The sequence below is a fragment of the Cyanistes caeruleus genome, chromosome 15, assembly GCF_971803275.1.
Source record: "Cyanistes caeruleus chromosome 15, bCyaCae1.hap1.1, whole genome shotgun sequence".
Lineage (NCBI taxonomy): Eukaryota > Metazoa > Chordata > Aves > Passeriformes > Paridae > Cyanistes > Cyanistes caeruleus.
In genome coordinates this window covers 462,752-486,218 of record NC_141715.1, presented here as the reverse complement: position 1 = coordinate 486,218, position 23,467 = coordinate 462,752, and the positions used below count along the sequence as shown (strand labels likewise).

General features: G+C 44.6%; 1 protein-coding gene across 4 annotated transcripts; it reads left to right on the top strand.

Moving 5' to 3' along the window:
* Positions 1-11: 11 nt before the first annotated feature.
* RBM27 (RNA binding motif protein 27) lies at positions 12-22,733 on the top strand. Of its 4 annotated transcripts, XM_086851486.1 has the most exons (22): positions 12-184; positions 2,751-2,869; positions 3,670-3,794; positions 5,580-5,686; positions 6,259-6,449; positions 6,882-6,965; positions 7,270-7,533; positions 8,092-8,325; positions 9,397-9,531; positions 11,531-11,680; positions 13,504-13,651; positions 13,934-14,087; positions 15,219-15,473; positions 15,578-15,706; positions 16,521-16,643; positions 17,159-17,233; positions 17,342-17,506; positions 17,957-18,061; positions 18,149-18,334; positions 18,590-18,676; positions 19,119-19,229; positions 19,849-22,733. In XM_086851486.1, the coding sequence occupies exons 1-22, from the start codon at positions 126-128 to the stop codon at positions 19,933-19,935; spliced, it is 3,093 nt and encodes a 1,030-aa protein (XP_086707612.1). In that variant the 5' UTR covers positions 12-125; the 3' UTR covers positions 19,936-22,733. The 4 variants fall into 4 exon arrangements, with proteins under 4 accessions (XP_086707612.1, XP_086707613.1, XP_086707614.1 ...); XM_086851487.1 differs by lacking the exon at positions 6,882-6,965; XM_086851488.1 differs by lacking the exon at positions 11,531-11,680.
* The last annotated feature ends 734 nt before the right edge of the window (positions 22,734-23,467 follow it).

Here is a 23,467-nt window from a genome sequence, read left to right as displayed (position 1 = left end):
TCTCTGATTGGTGCTGGCGGCGCGGCCCCGCCTCGGCCGTGCCCAGCAGGCTGCGCTGCGGGCGGTGCCGGGCAGGTCGCGGCGATGGCGGCGGTGTAGCCGTGAGCGGGCGGCGCGGGGCCACCATGATCATCGAGAGCGTAGACGCGCTCAAGTCCTGGCTGGCCAAGCTGCTGGAGCCCATGTGAGTGCGGGCGGGCGGGCCGGGCGGGCAGCGCTTCCCGCGGACCGGGCCCGGCCGAGGCGTTACGGCCCTGCCCCCGGCCCGGGCCCGGCGCGCCCGGAGTGCGGGACAGCCCGGGCCCGGGGAGGTGCCGGGGCCTTTCGTCCTACAACGTGCAGCGGAGCTGGAGGGGGGTTTGGAGCACAAGTCTGATGAGGAGAAGCTGGGGAGACTCAGCCTGGAGAAAAAGAGGCTCAGGGGGAATTTCTGGCCCTGCACAAGTCCCTGGCAGGAGGGGACAGCCGAGGGGGTCGGGCTCTGCTCGCAGGGAACAGGGACAGGAGGAGAGGGAACGGCCTCAGGCTGGGCCAGGGCAGACTCAGGAATTTCCACATGGAAAGGGAGCTCAGGCTTTGTCAGGGGCTGCCCAGGGAAGTTCGGAGTGCCCATCCCTGGAGGTGTCCAGGAAAGGGCTGGAGGTGACAGTGCTCTGGGCTGGGGACAGGATGGGAATCAGGCACAGATTGGATTGGGTGGTTTGGGAGCTCTTTTCCAACATCTGTGGTTCTCTGTGCTCCCAGCTGATGCCCTGGACATGCTGTCCAGTCCCAGCTCAGTAATCTGGAAGCAGAGCCAGGGACTGCTGCAGGAGCTGACCAGGAATAACATTGAAACTGTGGGAACTCTGCATTTCTATTCTGCTGCTGCATACAGTGGGACTGGGATGGAGTCAGCATGGATCCATAAATGTCACACGTTTCATGGGTTCTAATAACTCAGCCTGGCTGCCAAGGGTGCTGGTGGTGGAGGCACAGCAAGGGGTCGGTGGGTCTCACCAGGGGAAGCTGCTGATCAGTGCCCAGCCAGGCTTAGGTCTCCCATGAAGCACAGCCGAGGCCTGTGGGAAGAGTTTTAAATAGGCCTTAGGTCTGCTCAGTTGCCATCATTAAGTATTAGGCTCTTGGAAGTTCTTTACAACTTTCTTTTTCCCTTGTTACAGTCACAGGTTTCTCTAGTTTTTGGTCAAACCTCACTGAAAGTCTCTATACTGGATCATGACTCCTGCTCCTGCACTCTCTGCCAACTCCACTCGCTCCTTGGGCATTTGAGCTGCTCTCTGGGATGTGATGCAGAGAGTCAGGGAATTGTCCAGTGGGCCCTGACAGTCAGGGACTCTGTAGTGGCACTGGAGTGACAATACAGCCTGGCTTACCTGGGGCAGTGCACTCACCTTGTGTGCTCCTCTAGTGCATAATGGGATGGGATGGGGTGCTTGGGAGGGACTGACATATGGAGAAAGGAAAGGTAATGGTTATAAAGTGAGGGATCATCTCCTCTACTTGAAAGTGAAGATTTATAGTCAGTGGGTGAGGGCCCCAGCACATCACATACAGTGAATGCATCACACACAGGTTATTTCTCTGTGTGTGTAAGAATTGTAAAATCTGTTAATTTGTGGTTTCTTTGTTCTTAATTGCTCCATTTATCCTGGCTTTCAGTGGAGGTTGGATGTTGTTGGAGGCTATATGAGAGCAGAGCTGCTTGATTGCTGCTCATTGAGGATTTTTATTTCTGTCACCAGTTGCCCTCTGCTTGGCTTTTTGCTTTTTGCTTGTTTTGTGGATCTTTTTATTACTTGAGAGGGATTATTTTGAGGTGTATATACTTCAATTTTTTTCTTTCTATTTCCAGAGTTACTGTTCTCAGAAAATACACGATTCTCTCTTTAAATGTTAATTTAGAAAAAAAAGATAAAAATTCTGAGTATTTTAGGCTTCTGCCCTCACCTCATATCTGGCACCTGCACCCTCTGAGAGGCCAAACAAGGAGCTGTCCTGAAATCACAGTTACTCTGTTTCATACCTGGGGTGTTCCTAGTGAATATTGGAATCTAAAGCAATATCCAGTTTAAAGATTAGTGGTGAAGTATCACCACACAAAGGTGCTGTCTTTGGTCTTTGTGGAGCCAGACACAGGTGAGGGAGTGTGAGGAGAGAACCTGGGTCAGTAATTGCTCCCCTTTAGTTGTCCTGCCAGTGTTAGAAGGTTACTGTGAAATATGGCATGGAAGAATCCTTAAGGAGAAAACCCCAGCACATCAGGACAGTCACTGAAGCTGTGCAGAATGTGTCTGTGTGTGTATTGAAAATGGACCTCTGTGACATTTTCTGAACTCCTTTATAATAATGTTTTAATATTTAAACACAGTTTAATCCTTCTCAGTCCTCATGCAGTGCCTTCCCTGGCCTGTGCTCTGCTGTGTGTGTAGGGCCACTGGAGGTGTGCTTGCTGGGCCCAGAGGAGGTTCAGCAGCAGTGGGGTCTGTCTGGGCAAAAGGTGGGTTTGCCTCAGCAGAGAAGAGGCACCTTTGTCAGGTGCAGTTGAGGGGTCCACAAGGCAACTAAAATATTGGGCTGTGGTTGCAAAAAGCTCTCTTCTGTCTCCATGGCCCCAGTGCAGCTGTGCTGGTGCTGGGGGTGAGCCTAGCAGCCCAGGGGTGTTGCAGGAGCTCTTGGGGGCTCTCCAGTGACTGTGCCCCTGGGGTCAGCCTCCTGCAGCAGCCAAGCACAGTTCTCTCTCTCACTAGATGTGATGCAGACCCCTCAGCCTTGGCCAACTATGTCGTGGCGTTAGTCAAGAAAGACAAGCCCGAGAAGGAGCTGAAAGCTTTCTGTGCTGACCAGCTGGATGTGTTCCTGCAGAAAGGTGTGCTGGCCATGACTATCTGGGAGCTTCTGCTCCTGGTGGGAGGAGGGAGGGTGATGCACCATTACTGCCTTCAAAATCTTTCATGGTAGTCATGAATATTTCCTACAGAATTTGAAGGAATAACTATCTTGTGGTTAAAAAAATAATAATCATAAGATGAAGTCGTGTAATTTGGACTTTTCACGGTGGGTGGGAGGAAATGTTATTAAATAAAAGCAGTTTAATTTAAAGTGTCAATTGTGTTGCCAGAAGTTTCTCTGGCAGGTGTTTGGTAACTTTTGAAAACCTGGCCCATGTTAATCCTTCAGATTGCTGGGAAGCTTCACATGTGGCAATTTGCTTCATAGTCAAGGGTTTAAACACCTGAAAGTCTGACACTCACTGGGAAAGTTATTGTGCATTTCTTGTGATGTTGAACTGCTGATGAGCGTGTTGAGAATTATTTACTGTCATAAAAACTATCCTAAAGAGGCTGCTGAGTGTAGCTGATGGAACTTGTGGATAGCTGTGGCCTTGTTCCTTGATCACAGGTGCCAGTCATGCTTGCCCCTTAGAACAGGAGAAGTCTGTTGCTGTCTGTGATACACCTGAGGAATTTCTTTCTCTAAATGAACAGCCTCAAGTGCCACAAATGTAATTCCAGCTCCTTCAGTGGAGCTAATGCTCATTAATCTGAGGTGCTGCTGCTGCAAGCAGTTCACCTGGCTGACTGTTTTCAGAGTCTTCTCTGGTAAATGTAAGCATGTACTTATTTAAGTGCATATGTAACAGTATTTTCTTGTGTTCTGTATCCCCAGAAACTTCAGGGTTTGTAGATAAACTTTTTGAAAGTTTGTACACCAAGAGTTACCTTCCTTCTGCTGAGCCCACAAAGGCAGAGGCAAAGCCTGCAGGGCAAGAGAAAGAAGAAGTCAAGGAGGAGGTAATGTTATTTATTCTGCCTGTCTTCCATTTTCAAATTAGCTCTCTTACATTTGTGAGGCAAAACGTGTCAGAAGAAATATACTCTATTGTGATTAATGATCTCTGTGTCTAATGAACCATAGAAAGTGACTGTTCAGACAAGAGCATTTTACATCCCTTTGCAGAGTCTGCCTTCAATCAAGCACTCAAATCCTATTCCCAGCTCTGGCAATACCAGTGGATAATTACTTGGAAGGGTTTGAGAGGAAGAAGCAGTGAAAGAGTTACAAAACATATCATTTTTTTTGTATATTCTACAAGGAATGAAAATTACTTAAAATGTTTTCTGTAATGCTTAAAATCATTGAAATATGTCAGTAATTATTGGAATAATTACTTTGGAAAGGTAGATAGAGTTAATTTGACAACAGTTTTCTCTTATACCTTGTTTTTAAGTTCTGTTGGCAAAATTGAAAGCAATCAAATTTTTTAGAGAAGGTAACAAATACTTGCAGAAATTCAGTCAGCCAAACCCAGGTCAGCCCAAACAAATGCAGGTCCTTATTTACCCAAATGTCGTTCATCAACTGATTTAAATGACAGTATTTACATTTTTTCCTCTTTTCTGATGTCCTTTTTTTACCTGAGGATGGGATGTGGAGTTATGACAATTTATCAAGTAGCTTTGCTTATGGCAGTTCATAATTTGAACAAGACTTTCACTGTTAGAGCTTTCCCCTCTGTTCTCAAAGTAGTCATACTTTATAGAAGGTCCTGTAGAACTACCTTCAGTTGACTTAACCAGTGCTCTGGTGGGGACAAAGAGGGAGTTTTGGGGGCAGGAGGGGAGTGGCAATAAGCAAAAGGAGATATCTAGGACAGCTTTATAGGACAATGTTACAGAATTCAGGACATTAATGAGTTATTTTGACATCAGCAAGGCCTTCATGATGTGTCGTGAAGCTCAGTGTGATTCCTACACAGGGAGGCCACGAAATAAACCCCACGTGGAGTCACAGTGAGGTCAGGACTGGGGGGCACCCCAGGCAGCGTGTGATACACCTTGTGCTGGGAGCAGGACTGCAGCTGGAGCTCTCCAGAGCCCAGTCAAGCCAAGTCTTGAGTATTTCTGCCAGTTCTCCCCAGATAGTCCTGTTTTACAAGGATGCAGGAAGCCTTCCTTTTCATTTCAATTGGAAAAAAAAGTCTTTCAAAGATTAGTGCATGTAAACTTTTTCCACCAAAATTTACAGTAACTTGTAAGCAGTGTGAAATGGCAGCAGAAGTGCAAAATGGGTCAGTGGTTTGCAGCAGAGGTACAGCTGACAGACTTCTGAACCTGCTGTGGTGGAGGCCAGCAAGAAAAGTGACCGGTTCCACAATGGGAGCAGTTTTTGCCTTGAAGCAGTTGTTTGAAATGGCAGCTAGTGACTTCCCTACCTAGAGAGGTACCTTCAGACTGTGTTTAAAGGTTCAGGAAGTACCTCACTTGTAGAATTGCTTTTGCTAAACAAGGCAGTAGACTGGAGAGAGATCTTGTCTTTCATGAATCCTGTTTAGAAACAAAACATCAAAGTGGTTTTTTTTAGGGGCATCTCTTCTGCAGAAAAAATGATAAAGTTTTGAAACCAAAACTCTTCCACAGTGCTTGCTTCAATCTAGTGCTTGATTACTTGTAATGCTTTGGTACTCTGGGCAAGTAATACTTGAGTATTGTTTTCTCTGGGATGCTGTCTGCAGCTTGAACTACATTTTGATGTAATTTTCTTCATTAAAAAAAGTGATACTCGTCCTTGTTTGGTAGCTGTGTGTTAAACAGAATTTTCAAGAGTCTGTTGAAGAAGAGCGGGAGAGCAGGAAGAAGAAATATTCCAGTCCCCAGAGGAGCCGTGCAGATTCCAGTGAGCAAAGGTTAGCTTTGAACCACAATATGAAGAAATTTTTCTGTATTTGCTGTCAATCTTTGACTGTGTTTTTTTACCTTGTAGGTAATGATTTTTGTAAAAAATAGGGATTTTCTCCTTCCTTTGACTGTGATACATTGTGTGTATGCTGATCACATGCATGAGAAGTCTCCACAAGAAGATGGCCTCTTGCAAAAAGAGATTCCTAGGAATTACAATTCCTAGGAATGTCATCAGTTCCATGTTCCCTTGGTATATAAATGAAGAATTGTTGGGGGGCTCTAGGGTCTGGGGGAAGTTGTTCACACCATCTCAGCATCACTTGTAAAGCCTTTTCTGGTCTGAGCATCATAACTCTCACCTTGCCAATTCCCGCTTTCTACAGACCATCAGATTCTGATTTTCTACAGAATCAGCTTTAAGATTCTATACTTCTCGGTGTAATTTTTGAAATTCTGGGTGGAGTTGTTTCACTGCCTAAGTGGATGGGAAGGATGAACAGTATCTTTCCATGTTGCAAGCTTCTTTTCTAATTTTGTTTCTCTTTTCACTGACATGGTCTACATTTGTCTTTCCTAGAACCAGGGAGAAAAAGCGTGATGATGGGAAATGGCGGGACTATGACAGGTACTATGATAGGAGTGACTTGTACAGGGAGAAGTCTGGCTGGCGCCGGGGCAGGAGTAAGAGCCGGAGCAAAAGCAGAGGGCTAAGTCGGAGCCGCAGCCGCAGCAGGGGCCGCAGCAAGGACCGGGATGGCAGCAGGAGCGGTGAGTACCCACGGTGCTGCTCCATGACAACATCCTATTGCAGTGACAGGTGTCACTTCTACATTCTGAATGGTCTAGCAGGCAGAAGATGCCCTTGAGAAGTTGGAGCAAATTCTTTTCATCAAGAACACAAATAGCTTTGTGTTCTTGAAATTATTAATTAAGATGCTGTTCTTCAGAGTAGAACAGTTAAGGGGTTTGTTTTCTTCTTCACTAACCTCTTAATTTATCCACAGGTGTATTCCTGTGGATATCAGTAGGTCATATTTTTGTGCTGTGTTTTCTGACAAAGCTGTTGATTTTATTCTGTTTTCTTCTTAAGGACTGAACTTTTTGCAAAGCAGTGTTTCCCTCTTTCATTTTGTTACTGTGTATGTTTTAGAGAAGGCTTCTTTGCAGTTGCAGGTGGTTACCATATGATTGTTCTTTTAGGGCTAGTTCAGGTCTGTCGGAAAAGTAAGTGGCACAGATTACAGCATTCTACGCATCTTGAGACCACGTTAGTTAAGGGCAGAGGTAGGTTTGTTGTTTCAGGCTTTTGCCCTTCTTTCTCCTTTAAAAGAGAGCTGTGAACTAGAATCATATAAGTAGTAGAGGAATGAATGTGCTTTTTGCAGAGAAAACTTTGGTATTTCTGAAGTTAAACTTCTGTTTACATTGTATTAGTTATTATTCCATTGGTTAGACTGAGCTCCTTCAAGAACAGTTCAGTGTGCAGAACGCTGAGTATTCCAGGGAATGTGTTACTATCTCTTGCTCATGGTTCTGATGTACTGAGAAAAACATGAAGGCTTTACTCAGCTTTATTTTCTTTAAACAGAGCACCGAGAGAGAGAGAGATCAAAATACAAGAGTGAAAAAAATGATGTTGAAGGCTCTTATAATCCGGTGTCCGCATCTCCCAGTAAATCCTCTGAACAGTATTCCTCTGCACAAGCTATTCCCAGTGCTGTAACTGTAGTTGCACCTGCGCACCACCTTGAAAGCACCACAGAGAGCTGGTCAAATTACTTCAACAATCACAGCAATCCCAGTTCATTTGGCAGAAACCCTCCTCCTAAAAGAAGATGTCAAGATTATGATGGTAACTGTTCCTTAGTTTTCAGTTTCATGCCCTATTTCAATGTTTCTGTGGCTTTATTTTTTTAGATACTCACTAAATGTGAGCAGCAAGTCACACCACAGTGGCATGTGATGTATACCTTGTATGTAACAGATGCAGAGATGGCCTTCATTGTATTGGAGAAATGACTAGTCTTACTGGAGGCAGTTTGTATATGCTGTGGCAATTGCTGGATAAGACATATGGAGTTTTTTCACAGTTCTCTATGTGCTAGACAAATACCTCAACCACTGGCAGTCCTGGTGCAGATCTGTGTGTGTGTTTAAAATAAACCACAGTACTTCTGACTATTTTTTCCACAGCTTTTATGATGAATGCAAGTTTATATGCTTTTATGAAAGATTGATCTAATTGTAATTGTTTTGTGAAACTTTACATTACAATATAGTAAGATATCAGCAGATGCATGTTTTCTTCATAAGAAATGCCATGAAAACCCGAAATGCTCTAAACCGCTGAGAACTCAACTGAAACACCGCGTTTGTTTTGTAACACGAGGTGAAATGTTCTGTTTTGCAGAGCGAGGCTATTGTGTCCTTGGTGACCTCTGTCAGTTTGATCACGGGAACGATCCTTTAGTAGTAGACGAAGTTTCCTTGCCGAGCATGATCCCGTTCCCGCCGCCGCCGCCGGGGCTGCCGCCGCCGCCGGGGCTGCTGCTGCCGCCGCTGCCGGGGCCGGTGCGCGGGCTGAGGCTGCCGCTGCCGCAGCCGCACCCGCAGCCCCCGCCGCCCGTCGTGCTGCCCGTCCCGCGTGAGTCCCGCTCCTGTCCCAGCAGCGTGCTGCTCCACACGGGGCCCAGAGAGTTCTGGGGGCTCAGCTGCTAAACCGAGATGTTCCTAGCACTGCAGCCTGAGTTCAGCTGGGCAAAGGAGGGAGTCAGGGACCTTGCAGCTCACCTCTGTGGTAGTTGGTAGTGATTGGATTGGTCACTGACACTTACTAGCCACGTTGTTTTCTACTGTAATGCAAAAAATACTGAGATTCAGTCTCCTAGAGGTTCTAATAAAGCTCCAGAGTTGATGCTACATTATCTATCACTAGAAAGCAATACATTATTGGCACATTTAAGATCTTTCCTAGCTCTGCAATGATCTGAGATGTTACATCTTACAGACTCTGTGAAGAAATAGCATATTAGAGGCATGCTTACTCTGTTTCAATGCTGTCTATTCCAGGCACAAAATAAATGCTGTGATAATTGTGTCCAATATCAGCAATTTTGGGATGCGGAAAAATTTGATACAGGATTAACCCTAAAATTTGTATGAGCCTTTCAGCAGGTGGAACTGACTTGCTGTGAGAGAGCAGACAGTGCTCAGGATGGTCTGTGTAGTGTCATTCCAGGTCCTTTTTGATCATGGAGTCAGTAGGAATGTCTGTATGGTATGTGTGGAAACCAAAACACAACATCTAGAGAAATTCCTTGTCTGGGAATGCCTCTTGCCCTGCAGCTCTTGTTTCAGAACTGCAACCGAAATGCTGCTGATGTGATCCCTTGCTCTGAGCAAGCCTCAGCTCTCCATGGTAGAGCTGAGGGAGGAGCTGCTGTGGTTAAGACATCTCTAGCACTAACAAACCACTGGGGAAGAAAAGACCCTTTTTTCTTTTCCCTGAGAGCATTGTCTCCTGAGAAAGAGAAAATGTGTTGGAATCAGAGTAGCTTACCTGAACAGGCTTCTCAGTTTACTGTTACTGTAGTGGGATTGGGCATATTTACAGCCCTGACCTTGCTCAAAGCAAGGCATAAACACAGCATTGAATTGTTTTCACATTTTGCCTTTGAGCTGTCAGTGTGTGATCTGTTCTGTGGTGTCGTTGCAGGACCACCTTTAACACAGTCCAGCTTGATAAACAGTCGTGACCAGCCAGGGACGAGCGCAGTGCCCAGTCTGGCACCCGTGGGAGCAAGGCTGCCTCCTCCTCTGCCTCAGAACCTGCTCTATACAGTGTCAGAACGTAAGTAAATGCCCTTTGGGTTAAATCTGTTTGATGGAAAAATTGTAAATTTCCTCTGTTGATGGATGATTAGAAATTATGATCTGTCTTCCTCCAATATATACCAATCTAAAAAGAAGTCTGATGGCTCTCCCTGGGTCAGCCCATCATCCATTCCAGAATGGAATGGCAGCAGTGCTCTGTCCTGGTCTGAGGGGAAGCTCTGTGGGGAGCTCTGGGTTTCACGAGCTCACAGCAATCCAATTGCTGCATAAGAAATGTTCCTTTCATCTTCAAGCCATTCAGTAGGACATTAGTAATTGAAAGATGGATCTGCAAACCTGTAATTGCTGTTTAACTTGGGCTTTATTCCTTTCCAGTTTGGACTAATACAGATGAGAGCTTTTTTTTTTCCCAGTTGTATGTTGCAATAGTCTGTACAGTCTTCATGGACATCAGTACTTTTCCTACTCTTTTTCCAGAATCACCCTGGTTCTAGCTTTCTAAAAGTTGTTAGCTTTCACTGGACACATCCCTCTTCCTCAACAGAGTTCAACATTTTTAAAAGTATGTTTTTATGAGGGAAAACAGAAAAATACCTGGAAAGTCCTAGATTACCAAATTTAAATACAACAAAATTTATTTCTTTGATAATTGAAGGATTAATGGCATTTCCATGTTCTATATGACCAAAATAAAATAATTAAATGTCAGTGTTTTATAATACTCTCATCTGGGGTTTTTTAACATAAATATTCTGAATTTTATTCAGAGAGGGGATCTACTTCAGTTCATGATCCATGTCATTTTATTTGTGACTTCCATGCTTTTCAGAGTTTCAGATACTCAAATTTCTTATTAGATAATCTGTTCAGTTATCCCCAGGTCCTGTTGAGTGTCACCATCTGATCTTTTCAGCTCCAGAACTTCTAATGGGTGATTCTGCCTCAGAGCTCACAGGGCTTCACAGTAATTCTGTTCTGCAGAACCTCTGTGGAGATTCTCGTGTCCTGTTCTTGGACTGTTGTGATAGCAGCTGCTGGTTGCCCTCCTGCAGTCAGTCATGTCCTAAATCAGGGAAGAGGAGCTTGTGGTTCAGCTCCTTCAAGGTTAGAAGTAGTTCTTGTTTTAGAGTGTCAGGCTCTGCTATCAGTGTGGGTATTGTGGAGCATCTGTTTTTAACTGTAGAGTTGTCTTTGTTGCCGCAGAATAAAGAACTGAGATTTTGGAGGAGTTCATGTCTGTCAGGTTCCCTTGTACAGGCATTCATTCTGTTCCTGGATGTACTGTTCCTGTGGAGGCACTTCACAGACTTCATTCATTCTACTTCTTGTACAGCTTTTCCTGTTTAAGGTTAAAAAATGCATTATCCTCAATTTGGACCTTGGGCTGGAGGAGCAATAGGAGTAAATTCTGTCATCTTATATTCTTGTGGTGACCCTTCTAATGAAAATGATCATTAGTACCTTACCTAAGCTAGGCAGCTGATCTCACTCTTGCATAAAGAAAATTCAGTAGGTAAGTATTGGTTCCATTACCTCATTTCTCAGGTTTTTTTGATTGAAATAATTTAAATATGTTCTTCACCTAAAATTCTTTTCTGAGGAGAACTAGACTGTTGGACAGCTAAGGCTAAAAATATCTTTGCATCTTAGACTCTACAGTATAAATGCTGAAAGCAAAGCCTGTGTTATTGCCCTTAAAACACTGCCAGACGTTGTGCACGCTGTCACACAGACACCTCAGGCCCTTCCAGACAGTGGATCAGCAGTGCTCTGTATTGTGACCTGTGTTCTTTGGACAAACAGCACCAGAATAAAAAACAAATGTGTCCAGATAGGCTAGGCCTGAAGATCAGGTGAGGGTTTGCAATGGCTGCACAGGTTGGCTGTACCACCTCTCTTCTTTCATCCAAGACAGCTTCTGACTCTTGGACATCTGTGCACTGCCTTAAAGGGAAATTAACCCCGAGTCTTAAACTCACCTGAAAAATTCTGTCGTTTCTCTCCTTTTTTTGTAGATACATATGAGCCAGATGGCTATAACCCTGAAGCTCCTAGTATTACCAGTGCTGGTAGATCTCAGTATCGGCAGTTCTTTACAAGAGCACAAATGCAGCGTCCAAATCTAATTGGCCTAACATCTGGGGAGATGGATACAAACCCTCGAGGTAGGAAGGGTTCTGGTCATTGCTGTTGCTATTTTTATCCAAGACCGTCAATACTTTTCCCTCTTTTCAGGCTGAAAGCACTAGTTTTTCTCACTGATCTAGTGTTTCAGAGCATTTTTTGGGACATTTCTACCTTTTTTATGTGTTAACTTGCCCATATTGAAGTCAAAACAGGCTTTTTTATTAAAAATAACCACTTGCTTGGGAGTGCTGCAAGGGTTTTGTTGGTTGGTTGGGGTTTTATTCCTCTTAAGCCTGTGAAGGTATTTTCCAGGTACTGGAAGCTCCTAGAAACAAAAATGGTGCCTAAAAATGTCTTTTGCAGCACAGTCTGCAGACTGCTTTTGATCAGCCATGGGCACAGAGGTGATGATCCAGGCTCCTTGCCTTGGCTGTGACGGTAGGGAAGAAGGGAACTCTCGTGGTATATTTGGTGCTTCATGGTCTGACTCTGTCAGCCAGGTGTTCTCTCTGAAATGAACATTGCAGGTATCATTCCAGTTTCCCAGCTCATGGGAATCCCAGTCTGTACTCACCTAATTTCTAGCCTCTGCCTGAATGGATGTGGCTGCTGTCTCTTAGTGGTGATGTGTACATAGTATCTGTTAGGTAAGGGCACAAGTCAAGGCTCTTCAAAGTTTAGTTGTGGTAGCAAAACTTTCTTTCTCCCTGGTGTTTTTCCTGCCTGATTCTTAAAACCAGAGATGTTAAATTTTGTGTTTTATTGTTATACTTCAGTATCTCTTACTCAATAGATAAGATTTTTTAAAATTTTATTTTCAGTATTTCCTTCCAATGACTCATCACATAAGGAATATGGTTAAATATTATTGTAGAAATTGCTGTTGCTGTTTTCATCTTAATGACTGTCACAGATGCAGGGTTGGAGCTTAATTGCTGCCCCTCACATTCTCTCTGAGAGCCCATCCCAAGGGTAAGGCAGGGATGAGTGCTCCGTGGCCTCACACAACTTGTTTTACTGTCTGTCACAGGTGTAAAAGGTTTGCTCTCAGATCCTCCTCCAAAGTGAGGATGCCATACCCAGAAATGCCCAGTCTCTGTTCTTACCAGTGTAACCAGCAGAGCCCTGGCTTATGTAAAAGCCATAGAAATTGCTGTACAACTCAGACTTCTTTTTAGGGGTTGAATATTTGGCATTCACAGGCGATTAACACCAAGAGCATAATCTTGAAAATATTGTAAATAAATTTATAGCAAACTCTGTGTTGGTAGAATTTGCTTCAAACTTTAAACCTAATGTCTTGAAGGAGTGTAATAGTTGTGCTTAATTAACAGTTTGCTGCTGAAACTTGGCTGGAGGACTGGCAGTGGGATAGCAGTGGAAAGAACGGGTTCTTTGTTGCTTTTGCTCTGTCAAGGGTTCACACAGGGCAAGCTGGTTATTAATTCAGCCCCTGCCCATTGCACAGCCCTAACCTAAAGCCTGGGGATCCACCCATGTTTCTTTTCCTCCTTCTGTTTTGTTGGGATTTGGAATTTTTTTTTTCTTCTTTTTTAGTTTCTTTCCTTTTCCTGCAGAATTTGAGTTTTTAGCACCTGAAAAATGAAGCTTTAGCTTTGTTTCTTCAAGCTAATACTAACCTTAAAGGTCAAATCCCATCCCTCCTAGCTGGACCACATGTGTTTCTTTCAGGATGTTTAGTTAGGCTAGGAAATAATATGAATGATTTTGTTCAGAAACAAAACTGACCAATTTGATAAAGTCTTGCTAATGTTTATGTTTTTAATCTCAGTTCTGCTTTGCTGTGTGAAAGCTTTTCCATGTGTTGTGGAATAACACAGTCCTTTTTCCTTCCCTCCAGCTGCCAACATTATCATCCAAACTGAGCCTCCCATTCCCATTACAAATAACAGCAGCAATGTCACGAGAGTTGTTCTGGAACCAGACAGCAGGAAAAGATCTCCAAGCAGCATGGAATGTCCACCATTGAAGAAACCCTGGTTGGGAAAGTAAGAATTAGCTACAGATGTTAATCCAAATGTACTTGGTTGCTGTCAGTGCTATGAACATTGCTGTTCATCAGTCTCTGTAATTTGGGATGGTTGGGTCAGAAAGTCTGTGTCTACATAATATGGAGACTAAACATGGGGTCAGGGGGAAGCTCTTTTTGTTAGTGTCTAGAGGGTGTACTTCTTAAGGGAAAAATGCCATTTAGATGTGTGTTAACATTTGCTGCCTTACATGGGCACACATGTACTTACCTGAACTCTTTCTGTTCTCCTTTTCTCTAGGCAAGTAAATAACAACCAGAATAAGCCAGGGTTTTTGAAAAAGAATCAGTATACTAATACAAAATTAGAAGTTCGAAAAATTCCACCAGAATTGAACAATATTACACAGCTCAATGAACACTTCAGCAAATTTGGAACTATTGTAAACATTCAGGTAAAAATCCAAAGTCCAGTTTTATGTTTGTGTGTGTGCATTTTATTTTCCCTGAAGCCTGCTTCAATACTGCATGGTTTCTTTGAGAAATCTTAGTGGATTTGGGAGAGGAGGTAATCAAGTTCAGAGAAGCCTTTTCTTGGTCTACTGTGTATTATTGTATTAATTCTGTGAAACATATTGGCTTCTGCCTTCATGATGCCTCATTATATTTGAAAGGCCGAGAGGTTTAACAGCATCTAAACCAACTCAGGTTTTTGAGCAACTTGTGTGTGACTTTGGAAAGAGATGAACTGACAGTTTGTCTTGTATGATAGTCTTGTGGTGTTTGATGGTCAGAGTTTTGACAAGGATGCTACAGAAGAGTCTTTATCTGCTTCAGTTTGTTACCACTTGGTGTCCTAGAACTAGCTCCAACTCAGAGGTGTCCTTGCCCTGTAAAAAATGGAAAAAGCACTTGGAAAAAGTAGTAGTCAAAAGAGCATTTAATTTCCATTTATTTTTCTAGACAAATTGGTTGACTCTCAAGTCCTCAGTTGGAGGTCTAAATAAGAGACAGATACTTGGCAAGTTCTTGATAACTTTGTCTTGGCCCAAAAGATACTGTGGTGCTTTCTGCACCTCTCTAATGAAATAATGCATTTCAAACATGCCATCTCAATCGCAACACCGGAAAGTCCAGGATTTTTATTGCTGTGGTACTAATTTTTAGAGAAAAAGATGCTTATTCAAGACTTTGAGATGCTGCTGCATTGAGGGTGTGGTGAGGCTTTGCACTGTGCCCCCTCGGGCAGCACTTGGCCTTCGGGAGGCTTGGATAAAGAGCCTTTGGGTCAGCACCAGTGGTACCAGACATGCCCCAGACATGCACAGTGCTCTGAATGTGTGGTGCTGTTGGTGGAGGAGTCTTATTTATACAATCATTTAAATGTATATAGACTTTGCTGCAAGTACATGTAATGTGTGCCAAAAGCTACTTTGCTTTATTTACATAGAGTGTCTCACCAGTGTTTTGAGTTGTTAATACACTGGATACCCAGCTTATCGTTGCACATTATTCCTAGATGGGTTTGCTGGTGATTGAAATGTTTTCTTCCTTGAGAAATATGAATTTGTGAACTTTTGCCTTAGGTTGCTTTCCAGAACGATCCTGAAGCTGCTCTCATTCAGTACTTGAGTAACGACGAGGCGAGGAAGGCGATTTCCAGCACAGAGGCGGTGCTGAGCAATCGGTTCATCCGGGTGCTGTGGCACAGGGAGAGCGAGCAGCAGCCCCCCCTGCTGCAGCAGCAGCAGCCACCGCCCGCCCCGCAGGCCCTGCAGCACCTGCAGCAGCAGGCCCTGGCCACGCAGCCCGCCGTGACGGTGCACAGCAGCCTGGCCAAGGTACGTGCACTGCCAGGGGGCCCAGCAGCATTCCCAAGTGCTGCTGCCGCACAAAATGCTTTGCGGTGTCTGACCTTGATGTGTTTGGATCTATGGATACACAGGTGATGAACAAACCCCTGGCATCTGGTGCCTACGTCCTTAACAAAGTCCCAGTGAAAAGACGCCTTGGAGCAGCGGGGGGGAGCCAGCCTGAGCTCAGCCAGCCCGGGGCTGGCGTGGAGGAGTCTCAGGTATGTTGAGAGTGGTCATGCTCTCAGGTACAGCTTTGGTTTGTCAGCCAGGAAGGAACGAGCAAAGAGAACTTGTTCCCACTTGGTTCTGTTCCTTTTCAGTAGTGTTTCATGTAGCCATGGTCAGTCACTTCTTCCTTGTTTCATCAACTGTTTATATGGAATAGGGACAATGACTTTAGGAGCTATTAGCTACAACACTATCAGTGTTTTAAATAGCATAAAATATTTTTGGCAGTGCTTAATAGTAAACAAATCTGACAACCTGTATGTGAGACCAGCCTTTTGTTGACAAATGCAATGGCTCTCCCAGTAATTTTTGGGCTTATGCTGTGCTTTAACAGCAGTGCTAGAAGCTTAGAGAGTATTTGTGGCGAGAGTTCAAGCTGATATTGTTCAATTCACACTCACACTGTAGTGCAGCACGTGTTCTGGGCCACGGGGAAGTCCTTTTAAGAAAGGAAGCATGGAGTGGCTTTTGCTGCCTTACTTGATCAGAAAGTGGGATGTTGGGCTGTGACTGTGGAGCTGAAGCTGAGGCAAGTGCAGATCATCACCTTCAGCAGTGTCCTGGTGGGAATCGGGATGCAAAGGGAGTGTGCCATGGAGAAGGAAAGACAGTATCTTTCCTAAATCCTTTTAACTGGACTCATGTCTTTATCCATGTGTTTTAATTGGACTTTCTGCCTCCTTACACAAATCTGTACATCTGAGTTGGTGTTTCAGGGAACGTGATCTGCTGGAGTTCCCTGCTGGTATATCACAATCACTTTAAAATATTCCATATTTTACTGTGTGTTTTTTACTATTTCAGATATTTCCTACTTCTACAAGCCACTCAAAAATGGTTTACAGTTCTCCAAACTTGAAGACAACTCTGAAGTCTGGTGCAGGGTCTAAACCTCACGATGTGCAAGAAGTCCTTAAAAAAAAGCAGGTACTTAATGCTTGATGTGTGACAGTGTGAGGAGCAAAGTGCTTTAAACGTAAGGTTTGATGGCATCTGAAACCTCATCCTCTACAGCTTTATATGTGGGGGTGGAGCTGGTCATGGTTCTGGGAGAGCCTTGCAATCACACATTGGGGTGTGGAGTCTCCTTTTGGGGTGTCTTACTCAATGCACTTGGCCATGTTGGGTCTTCTGGGTTTGCTTGGGGTTTTCTGGATTTAATGTCTGTAGGTGTGAGATTCTTGCATGACAGTGCACAGTATATTTCTTAAGAGGTGTCTGAAGGGGGAAAAATGTTAATAAAGTACCTTACAGCAGGTAATTAGCATTTTATTTATCTTTTATTTATTTAATCAGCTGCACTTCATACTTGTGCTTTTTGCAAATCGTACTTTTGGTTGTAGATTTCACTTCCATAGCTCAAAGAGGACAATATGATCTCTATGAGTACATATAGTGCTAGACTGCTTTTTACTGATGGAAAGAATTTTCTCCTCTTGTAGGAGGCAATGAAACTCCAGCAAGATATGAGGAAAAAGAAGCAGGAGATGTTAGAAAAACAGATAGAATGCCAGAAGGTAAGTCTGGGATGTGGCTAGTAAATACATTCTGATTTTGTAGGTACCTGTTTGTTCAGGGCTGTTTTTCCTGGAATTTTATGTTCCTGTTCTTTTATAATTGTTTAGATGCTGATATCCAAGCTGGAGAAAAACAAGGCCATGAAACCAGAAGAGAGAGCAGAAATTATGAAGACTTTAAAAGAACTAACAGGAAAAATATCTCAGTTAAAGGATGAATTAAAAACTTCATCTACAACCTCCACACCATCCAAGTTGAAGTCCAAGACAGAGGTATTTATTGTGCAAAACACTTTCCTGCTTGGTTTTTGTAACTATTTCTATTAATAAATATATAATATAAATACTTTTTATTAATATGTCTTAAAAATGCAGTAGCATTAGATCAAAACACTTGCAAGCAGCATTTTAATGTGAATGATAACCATGGACAAACAAGCCATGGTCGAAGGAGCTCCATGACCTATTTTTGCTTGTAGCTCATTCATGCTTGTTCCAGTTCTAAAGCAGAGAATTCTGGGTCCTTCAAAAAATGGTGGGGACCACACACACGCAGAGGCAATTAAAATAAAACTGAATGTAGGGAAAAGTGTGGTTGTTGTATCCTGATCTGTCCATATCACTTACATGACTGTACTACTGAAGTGGAATAAAACATTACAAGTGTTTCTTACAGTTCTTTCCTTTCCTTTTGTTTTCTCTTCCCACCTCTTTTTCTGCCAGGCACAGAAGGAACTGTTGGATGCAGAGCTGGACTTCCACAAGAGACTGTCCTCTGGAGAGGACACAACCGAACTGCGGAAAAAGCTCAATCAGCTACAGGTGGAGGTGAGCCGTGTGCACTGCTGCCAGGGAGTGTTTGAATTGTGGTGTTTCAGATCCCTCAGCGTGGGGATGGCTGTGTTCTTTCCCCAGGCTGCCCGCTTGGGCATCTTGCCTGCTGGCCGAGGAAAGGCAGCGGCAGCGCGGGGCCGGGGCCGGGGCCGCGGGGGCCGAGGCCGGGGAGTGCTGAACCACATGGTGGTGGATCACCGGCCCAAGGCGCTCACCGTGGGAGGCTTCGTTGAAGAGGAAAAAGATGAATTGTTACAGCACTTCTCTGTAAGTGTCACCTATAAATTAATATACATTTCCTCTACTGCTGTAAAATCAAGCTCCTCTTAGAATAGCAATAAATGGGAGCTTTTGCCCAAAAATACAAGTGCTGCAATACTGCTGGCTGATGCAGCTGGGAGCCCACTGGCTCTCACGTTTCTGTCCAAAAAATCAGATTTGAGTGTCAACTGCAGTTGTACCACATGGTTATGGAGGTGGAGGAGAACATTACTGCTGGTCCTAACAAACTTTTCCTCACAGAAATTTGGAGATATTGAAGATCTTCAAGAAGAGGATTCCCCATTAAGTGTTGTTGTAACTTTTAAGTCCCGCTCAGAAGCTGAGAATGTAAGTAGAATCGTGGAAATATTTTTTCACATATCTAAAATAAGAGTTTTTAATGACTTGTGTCTGCCTTTGTATCTTAAAATTCCAGGGGCTTTTATCCCCCAGTTTGAGCTTGATAGGGTTTGGTGCTGCTGCAGGTAGTGCTGCTGAAGGGGAAGTACCTCCTGGTGGTCTGAGCAGTGACACAGGGCTCTCCCTGATAAAGCTGCATGTCCCTGGCAGTTCCGAGCTCTGCTCATCCTCTCACAGTGCCCTGGCAGGAGCAGGAATTGGCAGATTTGGGTGTGGCTGAAGGTGCTCTTGGAAACTGAAGTGGGTGATTGTGGTTCATATATCTGAGATCTTCAAACATGCCTCTGTACCACATGCTCGGGGTCTGGCTTGTTGCTGATGTGAAAAGTTCTTCTCCCTCTGAGAATGTGTGCATTTAAACACGACTCAGGCTGCTAACCAGGGATCCCGCTTCAAGGACCGACGGCTCCAGATCTCGTGGCACAAACCCAAGGTACCTTCTGTGTCCACAGAAGTTGAGGAAGAGGAGTCCAAGGAAGAGGTATGAAAATCTCCTAATAATGTGATCATTCTTACTGGAGTGTAATAGATGAGAGCTCTTAGGATGCAGTTTCCTATGTGCTGAAGAAACTTCATAAAAGATGTTTTTACAAACCAGGAACTGAACTGGATTTGAATAGTCAGGTGCATTTCCCACATTTTAAAAGAGAAAATGGGAAAAAAAAGACAATTTTTTTGGCTGGGCTGTTAATTTGTCAGTGATGTAAACAAGCCCTGGGTTCTGTATGTGCAGGCTGCAAAGCCTTTTATCCCTCACTCTTCCTGCTCTACTGTAGGAGAAGTTGTGTGTTCTTCCCTCTAATTCACCTTAACACCTTGAGCTTTTAAAAGTTATTTTCTTGTGGCATTTAACAGAAACCTGGTTTGGGAGAGGGTGAGTGGTGGTTTATTCCTGCTTCCTCTGAAGGTTTGCTCTCTTTCTCTTTCCTGACGTGAGGCTGCTGTTTTTCCCCTAAAACTGTTTGGATGTAGCTGTGTGTGTTTGAGACACACGCCAACACCCGAACCAGATACCCCTACAGCTGGTGCTGTGAACTGGGATGGGTCCCTGGGCATAGCTTGGAACTTGTGTCTCAAAGTTCATTTTTTTCTTCCTCCAGGAGACTGAAACCTCAGATTTATTTTTGCACGAAGATGACGACGATGATGATGAAGATGAGGATGAATCCCGTTCTTGGAGAAGATGAAACTTGATGTTCGAAGTGTATAATTTTAGGAATATAGTTCAAACTACATCTTTTAAACATTTATTTAAGGAAGTTGATGAGCCAAAAAGAGCTTTACTTTCTTTTCAAACCACAAGATTTACTATGAGCAGTTTGGTATGAAAGCATTTGGGACACAGAGCTGTGAGACTGAGCTAGCCAAAGGCCCAAGAACTTCTTACAGGATTATCAAGATCACCAGGGTGGTGATTTTTTTCTATTTAAGAAGGATTAAAAAGGTGGGGGGGAGGGGGAGGGAGGGTTGGAAATCAGTATTTTCTTGTCCTCTTTTTGTGTCACCTGTATTACCTTGTTTTGGGTTTTTTATAATGTGATTGGTTTGTTAGTTTATAATTGAAAAGATATTACAGGTTTTATTTAGCAATATTACGGAGTTAGGGGAAAGACAAACTTTCATTAAATATTATGAAAGAAAAACTGGCCTCATTTGCTCGTTGAAAAAAGGGAGCATTTTATTTCCTGTGGAGTCTCATGTTGTAGGAGTTATCTGTGGCTAGATTCTTAAATCATTTGCTTCAATGTGTGTGACAGCCACACGGTCTCCATGTTGTGCTGCTTTTTGTGAGAGAAGGTGGAAGAAACAATTTAACAGGGTATTGTTATAACATTGTCCAGTTCACTTTGTTTCTCCAAATTCTGCTTCACAGAAAACATCAGCAGGAACACACACTGGAGTGGATTTCCACTCCTTGATTTCCTTCTGTCATTTCAGTGTAAGGTTCAGTGTAAGTCAGGCTGTTTATTGCATTTCTGTATTTGTGAGCAAGAATGAAAGGAGTCCCAGTCTTCCTCCAAAGCAGCTGAGCTGGCCCCTGACTACCAGGCAGGAGCAGCTCTCCTCTCCCTGGCCCCAGGCAGTGTTGTTCTCCCTGGGTTCCAGGCAGAGCCCTGCGGGGTTCAGAGCAGGGTGGGCTTCACCCCACAGGACTGGGGTGTCCTGCGTAGCCTGGCCCCACGCCAGGGCCCCGTGTCCCAGGGCTGTTCAGAGCTGGGTGTGCTGTGTGTCCCTCGTGCCCCAGGGCAGTTCCTGCAGCCTGTCCCACTCCCAGTGCCTCTGCTGTCCCTGTAACCCGGCGGGCTGTGAGCTGGCAGGGGCACAGGGGCTGGCTCTGTGCCTCGTGCCCGGGGCACCCAGCAGCTCCTTCCCTGGCTGCCCCGTGCCCTGGCCACTCCTCAGCGTGCTTTATGTGCATTTCTGCACAAAACCAGCACCAGGGCCATGCACAGCGCTCTTCTCGCTCGGGTGATCCCCGGCAATTCCTGACTGAGGCACAGCATCTGCCAGGCCTTTACCTGCCTGGGGCTCTGAGCGTGGCCAGGGCCAGGTGCTGAGCACCCTTTGGGGTCACACCCTGCTGGCCCTGTCCTTGTGCTGTGCCGAGACATCCACCTTGTGTAATGGCCTGTTTCTTGTCAAGGGAATGTCTCCAGGATTCTGTCTCTTTCCAAACCTCTCTTCTTCCTAGAATTAGGACTGTCCTGCTAATGCTGAGACTAAATTCCAGGTGTGAAGAAATGGAGGAGAAACTCACCCCATGAACTTACAAGAACGTCTTGCTCTTCTCCCATCACCTCTAGGGGTTTTAATGTCTGTGGCACAGTGTGCATCTTGAGAAGTCCATTGCAGCAAACATGTCCGAGTCCTGACAACTTAAAAAAGGAGAGAGGGATCAAAAAGGATTTATATATTTTTTTGTACAGAGTTTTTTCTTAAACTGTATAATTTTGTAAATATTTTGCTTTTTTTGTGTACTAAAATTACCGGCGTATAGATTTCAATAAGAATTGTTGTATTTTTGTATTTGGAAAACGAAAATTACAGTGGATTAATTAAGCTGTAAGAAAAATTGCAGTAGCCTTCGACACACACAGAATGGATTCCTTTTCATATGGTTTTAGCTGTAAAGTGACGCTGGCGTGGCACGTGTGTCCGGGGTGAGGGAGCGAGGGCTGTCCCAGAGCTCCAGCCCTTTGCTGTTTGCCCCCACAGTACCCTGGCAGGCTGGCCCGAGGGCTGGCTGCCGTCCCAAGGGTGGCTGCTGCCGTCCCAAGGGTGGCTGCTGCCCCCAGGGCTGGCAGTGCCCCAGCCTGGCTGTGCCTGGGGGGCAGAGGGGCCACAGCTGGCGCCGGAGGAGGAGGAGGAGGAGGAGGGGAGCTGTGTGAAACTGGGCTGCCTTTGCCAAAGCTCTGTTTTAGGGCGTGCTGGGCCTGTCCTGGGCTGGTTTGGTTTGGATTTCTGTGTTTCCACAGCCAGCAGGGCAGTACAGCTGAGTTCATTTCATGGTGATGCTTTACTGGGAAATTCACAGCCCCCAGGGGTACCTGTGTGCCCCAGCCACGTGTCCCAGCCTGAGCTGGGGGACAGGCACTGAAGGATGAGGGGATGGGAAAGGAAGTCACTGTGCAAAGAATTCCCTCCCTTTCCTTTTCAGGTGCTGAATTAACCTGAACAAAATAAACAAAACCACTCAGATCTGAAACCAGGCACCTGCTTAGGAAAGCACTCCTCTAACAAAATCATGTGAAAAGGAACAAAGCTCCTCTTGGTGTATAGTAACCTTGTACTATAGTTTTTACAGATTGTGACCTTGTGTAATAGGATAATAGCCGATATTGTTGAATTTCTAATTGTTTACACATTAAAATTCATATATGTAATGTTTGTTTTATTGATTACAAGCCAAATTTCTAAGATGCATGTTGACTTTTTTGCAATAAAGTTATAGTATGGAATGGTTCAAGATTTAGAAAAGACAAAATTCTAACTGAAATAAATGGGAAGGAGAACCATTCAAAAAAATTACAACTCTCAGAAAAAGAGCATTATCACTTCTTTGGGGGGAAGTGGGTGTGTGGAGGGGGATTTGTGTGTGTGTAATGTGTGTCATGTGTGTGTGGGTTTGGTTTAGGTCAGAGCTGAGAGAGAAATCTTCAAGTGCCTCAGTGTTCTGGAACAGAACAGGTTCAGACAGGTAAATGGATGGGGGAGGAGATGGGGTGGAGGGAGTCCAGTAAAGGCTGTTTCTGTTTTTCAAGGTTTAACAGAAGCTGGAGGAAGCTGTATGGTCCAGGGTGGGTTCCCAATCTCCTACAGGTTTTGCAGTGTTTTGGACGATTGGGTGCCAATCCTGGCGGGACACACCTGCCAGTCCTGACTCCCTTGCAGATTAGGGTGAAAGCTAATTATTACTCTATTATTACCTTTATTCTTGCTCTTTGGCCCTTTTGCCAGTTCCTGTTATTCCCTCCTGCAAGCCCTCCTTGTACCTGCTGTGTCCAGGTGTTGGAGGGTGATATAAAACCCATGTTTCTCTTCTGTGCTGCTGAAGAGCCTCTCCATGACAAACCTGTGGCTTTGAGACATCTCAGGGCCAGGAGTTAAACTTCAGAATCTGCCCCAGACCCTTTTTCTGTCCACAGCCAGCAACCAGCCTCGTTCTGCAGGAAGCAGCAATGTCCTTTAGGAGACAGATCCTGATGTGGTGCAGGAAAG